The sequence below is a fragment of the Orcinus orca genome, chromosome 2 (genome assembly GCF_937001465.1).
Source record: "Orcinus orca chromosome 2, mOrcOrc1.1, whole genome shotgun sequence".
NCBI lineage: Eukaryota > Metazoa > Chordata > Mammalia > Artiodactyla > Delphinidae > Orcinus > Orcinus orca.
This window is the reverse complement of record NC_064560.1, coordinates 128042047-128047957: the sequence shown is the minus strand read 5'-3', so window position 1 is coordinate 128047957 and position 5911 is coordinate 128042047. Positions and strand designations below refer to the sequence as shown.

Genomic DNA, 5911 nt, shown 5'->3' with positions numbered 1-5911 from the left:
CTGCCGCGAGCCCCTCCCCAGGCCTGCAGAGGGCGCTGAGTCTCGGAGAGCCGGGGCGTGACGCCGCTCTAGCTAGCGCTAGCGCTCGGGCTCGGTGGTGGGCGCCGTAGCTCAGCGTCCCGCACGCCTCCTCCCAGCACAGGTGGGTCTGCCGGCGGGGGCCAGCAGTGCTTGGGATCCGTGGGGCGGGCGGGTAGCGACAGCCTCTGGGCGCGGAGTAGTCCCCATCACCTAAGTGCTCCAGCTCGGCAGGCTCCGGCGAATCGGGCTGTGGACAGGGCTGCACGTGTGCAAGTCCCATTCCGGGTGGGTGCCTTTAGGACGTGCAGTGCCTGTCCCGAAACCCCTTAACACCCCAGGGGTCTCCGCCCCGGCTCGCCCGCGGCTTCCTGGGGACGTCTAGGGACGGGGCTACCAGGGGCGGGGCTCCCATGATTGACACGTCTCTCCCCAGGTTTCACGGGCACCACTTGACCCCTACCCTGCCCTGAATCTGAGCCAGCACCATGGTGAGAACCCTGAGCGCAGCCCCTCACCTCCGCATGCCCATGCCCTTGCCCTTGCCCCTGCCCCGCGTGGCCTTGCCTCCGTTGCCCGATATAACGGAGTGGGGGTTCCGGTGGGTATGCCCCTGCAAGGCAGCCTGCACTCCTGCAACCCGCCCATCCCTATAGCACGGGCGCCTGAAGGTGAAGACATCGGAAGAGCAAGCGGAAGCCAAAAGGCTAGAGCGGGAACAGAAGCTGAAGCTATACCAGTCAGCCACCCAGACTGTCTTCCAGAAGGTGGGGCCCTCAGAGGTCGTCCCCTCCCACAGTGGCTCCCTTAGAATAGCACTGAGGCCAAGAACTGCGCCTTAGAGTCAGGCTGCTTGGATCCATATCTGCGTTCTATCAGGTACTAGCTGTGTGTCCTTGGGCAAGTTACTGAATCTCTTTGGACCTCAGTTTGCCCATCTGTAAAATGGGCCTAACAATTGCACTTACTGCATAAGGCTGTTGTGAAAATTAAATGAGAGAATACATGTACACCCATAAAGTGCTTTGTATAGTACCTATAGTATAGTATGGCATTCACAGAACAGTCGGTAGTTGTATTTATGTTATTAGCCCTGTAGCAGGAGAAAGATATGATCTCTCTGACCCTGCTATCTACCTTCTCAGCGCCAGGCTGGAGAGCTGGATGAATCAGTGCTGGAACTGACAAGCCAGATTCTGGGAGCCAACCCTGATTTTGCCACCCTCTGGAATTGTCGCCGAGAGGTGCTCCAGCGGCTGGAGGTCCAGAAGTGCGTTGGGGTTCAGAGCCCCGGGAAGATGGCCCTGGCTCTGCCCCTGCCCTGCCTGGGTCCAGGGCTGGAGGAAGAGTGGGGCAGCCAGGGGCATAGGCAGAGGGCAGTGGAGGGCTGGGTGCAGAAAGACAGGAGTGAGCTGAGATTGGGTGTTGGAGGGCCCTGACCCCCATTCCCCTCTGGGTGCAGGTCCCCCGAGGAGTTGGCCGCTCTGGTGAAGGCAGAACTGGGCTTCCTGGAGAGCTGTCTGAGGGTGAACCCCAAGTCTTACGGTACCTGGCACCACCGCTGCTGGCTGCTGGGCCGCCTGCCAGAGGCCAACTGGGCCCGGGAGCTGGAGTTGTGTGCCCGCTTCCTCGAGGTTGATGAGCGGAACTGTACGTGCCCGCAGATTCTGTCCCTACAGCCCTCACCTGCCCCACATTCCGGTACAAGGGCCTCAGTAAGGCCCAGAGTGGGGAGGGATGGCCAGGATGGGCCCACTGAGCTGATGGCAAAAGGGATGATGGAGCCAAATGTATCCTCCATGGAGTGCAGAGAGGTGTTTCTCAGGATCTCCGAGGGAACTCCAGGGGTACCAGCCGGGGAGATTCTCTTGCCCTGCGTCTGAGATGTGCTGTCTGCCCTTCCCCCCAGTTCACTGCTGGGACTACCGGCGGTTTGTGGCTGCGCAGGCAGCTGTGCCCCCTGCAGAGGAGCTAGCCTTCACTGACAGCCTCATCACCCGAAACTTCTCCAACTATTCCTCCTGGCATTACCGCTCCTGCCTCTTGCCCCAGCTGCATCCCCAGCCAGACTCTGGACCCCAGGGGCGCCTCCCTGAGGATGTGCTGCTCAAAGGTAAGAAGAGTCAGGGGGTGCTGGGGAGGACTCTGCAGTGCCACCCTTCCAACCCTGATGCCTAGGCCTGTTCCTGAACCTGCCACTCGGGAACTTGCCTGGCGCTGGGGGTGCATAAGATCCAGCCCCTGGCTGCAAGAAGCCCAAGTGTCCAATGGGGAAGATAAAACTGAAATGTGCAGCGCCTGGGCAAGGCCAGCCTATAGGTGAAACTGCAGGCTGGAGGAACTCCACGGTGAGGGTGGGATGTTGGGGTGGCCAGGAGCCAAGCAGGGTCCTAACCACAACCCCATGCCTCCGTGGCCCCCGCAGAGCTGGAGCTGGTGCAGAACGCCTTCTTCACTGACCCCAATGATCAGAGTGCCTGGTTCTACCATCGTTGGCTCCTGGGACGAGGTGAGCAGTGGGGGAGGAAGCTGGGTGATTAGGGCTTAGAAGGAATGGAAGAATATTTAAGGAGACCTGAGGCTGTGTCTTCCCCCAGCGGATCCCCAGGATGCCCTGCACTGCCTGCACGTGAGCCGGGATGAGGCCTGTCTGACTGTCTCCTTCTCTCGGCCCCTCCTAGTGAGTCCTGCAGCTTTTGCCGGAGAGCATCGTGGATCGTGGGCCTGGTGCTCTTGGAGTGACGGGTCTCTCTTTGTCCCCCGTGCCAGGTGGGCTCCAGGACGGAGACCTTGCTGCTCATGGTGGACGAGTCACCCCTGGCCGTGGCATGGAGGACCCCAGATGGCAGGAACCGGCCTAGCCACGTCTGGGTATCCCAGGATTGGTGGGCAGACTGGAGGCTGGGGTAGGGCTGGGCTGGGACTGTCAGGAAGGTGGTGCCGCCGGGCTTTTTCTTAACCCCGTGCTCCCAGCTCTGTGACCTGCCCGCCACCTCTCTCAACGACCAGTTGCCCCAACATACATTTCGTGTCATTTGGACAGCAGGCGGTGCCCAGAAGGAGTGTGTGCTCTTAAAAGGTGACACAGCCCGCACCTACCCCCTTGGCGGCAGCCCTCATCCCTCTCTTCCTGTCATGGGTGTCCCCTCCTACCACCTGCTCTTTCTTACAGGCCGCCAGGAGGGCTGGTGCCGGGACTCCGCCACGGACGAACAGCTCTTCAGGTGATGGCGACGGGGAAGCGCACAGACAAGGATGGGGGCTCTGGACTCTGGGCATCAGGCAGCTGGGCAGGAGGCCGGGGGCTTAAGCAGTTGATCTCAGACTGGACACTGGGGCTGACTAGTACCCCAGGGCTGGAGCATCATCCCCTCCCCCCCCTGCCCACCCTCAGGTGTGAGCTGTCGGTGGAGAAGTCCACGGTGCTACAGTCCGAGCTTGAATCCTGTAAGGAGCTGCAGGAGCTGGAGCCTGAGAATAAATGTGAGGCCCGCTCCCCTGAGGAGGCCCCTTTCTAGGGGGGCGCCCCTTGGGGAGAGTGGGAAGGCTCTCCAGAGGATGGGAGCAGAGGAGGATCCAGGAGAGACCATCCTCTTCCCTGCCCTCTCCCCAGGGTGCCTGCTCACCATCATCTTGCTGATGCGGGCGCTGGACCCCCTGCAGTATGAGAAGGAGACGCTGCAGTACTTCCAGACCCTCAAGGCAAGTCGGGTCCATGGGAACCGGCGAGGGGGAGGCCCAGCGGGCAGGAGGAGGGCAGCTGACGTGCATTCTCCGTCCCTTCTCCCTGCCAGGCCGTGGACCCTATGCGGGCAGCGTACCTGGACGACCTGCGAAGCAAGTTCCTGCTGGAGAACAGCGTGCTCAAGATGGAGTACGCGGAGGTGCGCGTGCTGCACCTTGGTCACAAGGTAGGGACTGCGCACGCGCCTTCCCGGCCTTCGCCCTGCTAGCTGGCCTCCCTCTTCCTCAGGACCTGGCCGGCTTTTATGTCCGCTCCCTGGGCCTCAGCCGAGACACTCGCCATGCCCCCGGCTTTCCTTCAGTCACATGTGCCTTTCTGGACATTTCTTCCTCAACTCCTTCCCATGCTTCTCTCCCTGGAGCAGGCCCCAACACCTAAAACCTCAATAGTTTCCAGAACTTTCTGACAAACCCTCCAGACTCTCTTTTTCCTCTGTAGTCCTTCCCAATCAATCTCCCCAACACGTCACTGCTGCCCACCTTCGCCCCCACCAGCCAATCCCAGACTCACCAGGCCCGCTCCCACCAGTGCCTGTGTTTATCCCAGCGCCCTCCTCCGTCCCCCTTACCTGCCCCACTCCCACCACTCCACTGGCCACCCAGCCCGAGGGCTCAGGCCTCTCCCATGTCCTTGACGTGGGGCATGTACTGCCAGGGGTGCTGAGGCAAGCGTCCCACCTACTCCCTCTTCTCCTCAGCTGGGGTCCCCAAGGGCCTGTGTGGGGCACACAGGGCAAGTGCCTGATAAACGATGGCTGAGGACTTTCCTCCAGGTCTCGCTGGGTATCTCATCCCCCCTCCTCAGGATCTGACGGTGCTCTGCCATCTGGAGCAGCTGCTCTTGATCACTCACCTTGACCTGTCGCACAATCGCCTCCGAGCCCTGCCCCCTGCCCTGGCTGCCCTGCGCTGCCTCGAGGTAAAGCACTCGCTCCTGTGTCGCTGTCCTGGGTGATCCTTCTCCCCTTCCTCCACCTCAGAAGTCTGCCCACCCTACAAAGAGATGCCCATAGATGACCCCTGCCTTCTCCTCTGTCACCCAGCCTGACCCCAGGAGCCCTTCCATGCACTGTAAGCTGATCACCCTGGGTTCCCCAGTTGCTTGTACCAATCCCAGGCTGACAGCTGCCTTCCCTGCCTTGTCTTCCCTGCCCTCCCTGCTCCCCAGGTGCTGCAGGCCAATGACAACACTATCGAGTCCCTGGATGGTGTCACTAACCTGCCCCGGCTGCAGGAGCTCTTTCTGTGCAACAACCGTATCCTTCCTTCTGGGTGCCTTTCGGACAGCAGGTAGTGCGAGGTGCCACACCAGGAAGGGACAGACAGCAAGCAGGGTGGTGTTGCCCCTGGACATGCAGAGGGGGCTCCGGCTATCTAAGCTGAGGAGAGAGGGTAGCCTGGCGCTGTATGAGGCTATCATTGACTTGTACTGGTAGAGTTTTGGAGGATGGAAGTAAGTGACTTCCTCAAGCCAGAGTTCACAAACCAGCAGCCTACAGATATTCTTGGGTAGCGCATCATGTTTTTAAAATCAGGAAGTTTCATATTTTAAAAAATCTAGAATTTTGATTCTTCTTTAAAAAATGGCAATTAAAGCAACGTTTAGCCTGCATTTCCACTTGGCAACCCTTGGCCATTGGTGGATCATGGGTGCCTCTGCATCTGGGGCTAGCTTTCACCTTGGCCATAGTCTCCACCACTCCTTCTGGGACTGTATCCAGTCAGCCTCCTGTGCTTCCTGCCTGGCCCCCGGGGGCTGGTGTTTGCAGTCTAGAGCCTTACGCCCTTCGGGGAAGCGGACAAGGTGCCCACCAAGCAGGCTGCTAGGCAGCAGTCCCTGTTCTTGAGGGAAAGCAGTGATGGGTGCAGAGGAGCAGGTGGATCTGGAGGAACCTGCCGAGCTTTCCTTGACTCCTGCCCAAGGCCTCCAGCAGCCTGCAGTGCTCCAGCCTCTTGCCTCCTGCCCCAGGCTGGTCCTCCTCAACCTGCAGGGCAACCCCCTGTGCCAAGCAGTGGGCATCTCGGAGCATCTGGCCGAGCTGCTGCCTTCAGTTCGCAGCAGCCTCACCTAAGAGACTCTGCCCCCGCCCCCTGCCCTTTAACTTATTGGAACTGAATAAACAATGAAGAGGCCCCCAAAGGCTGCTAA

General features: G+C 60.3%; 1 protein-coding gene across 2 annotated transcripts; it reads left to right on the top strand.

The window, feature by feature from the left end:
- Positions 1-5911, top strand: RABGGTA (Rab geranylgeranyltransferase subunit alpha). 2 transcript variants are annotated; one of them, XM_004283124.4, is made up of 17 exons: positions 1-142; positions 455-509; positions 675-785; positions 1164-1288; positions 1481-1668; positions 1928-2131; positions 2444-2527; positions 2616-2698; positions 2788-2889; positions 2992-3097; positions 3191-3242; positions 3413-3501; positions 3632-3720; positions 3813-3929; positions 4568-4681; positions 4931-5018; positions 5686-5911. In XM_004283124.4, exons 2-17 carry the CDS (start codon positions 507-509, stop codon positions 5832-5834), a joined length of 1704 nt encoding a protein of 567 aa, XP_004283172.1. In that variant the 5' UTR covers positions 1-142; positions 455-506; the 3' UTR covers positions 5835-5911. The 2 variants fall into 2 exon arrangements, with proteins under 2 accessions (XP_004283172.1, XP_033267528.1); XM_033411637.2 differs by lacking the exon at positions 1-142 and adding an exon at positions 155-306.

Coding starts and splice junctions, on each gene's coding strand:
- RABGGTA (XM_004283124.4), top strand. Junction 3,721..3,812: donor AGTACTTCCAGACCCTCAAG/GCAAGTCGGGTC, acceptor TCTCCCTGCCAG/GCCGTGGACCCTATGCGGGC. Junction 4,682..4,930: donor CTGCCCTGCGCTGCCTCGAG/GTAAAGCACTCG, acceptor CCTGCTCCCCAG/GTGCTGCAGGCCAATGACAA.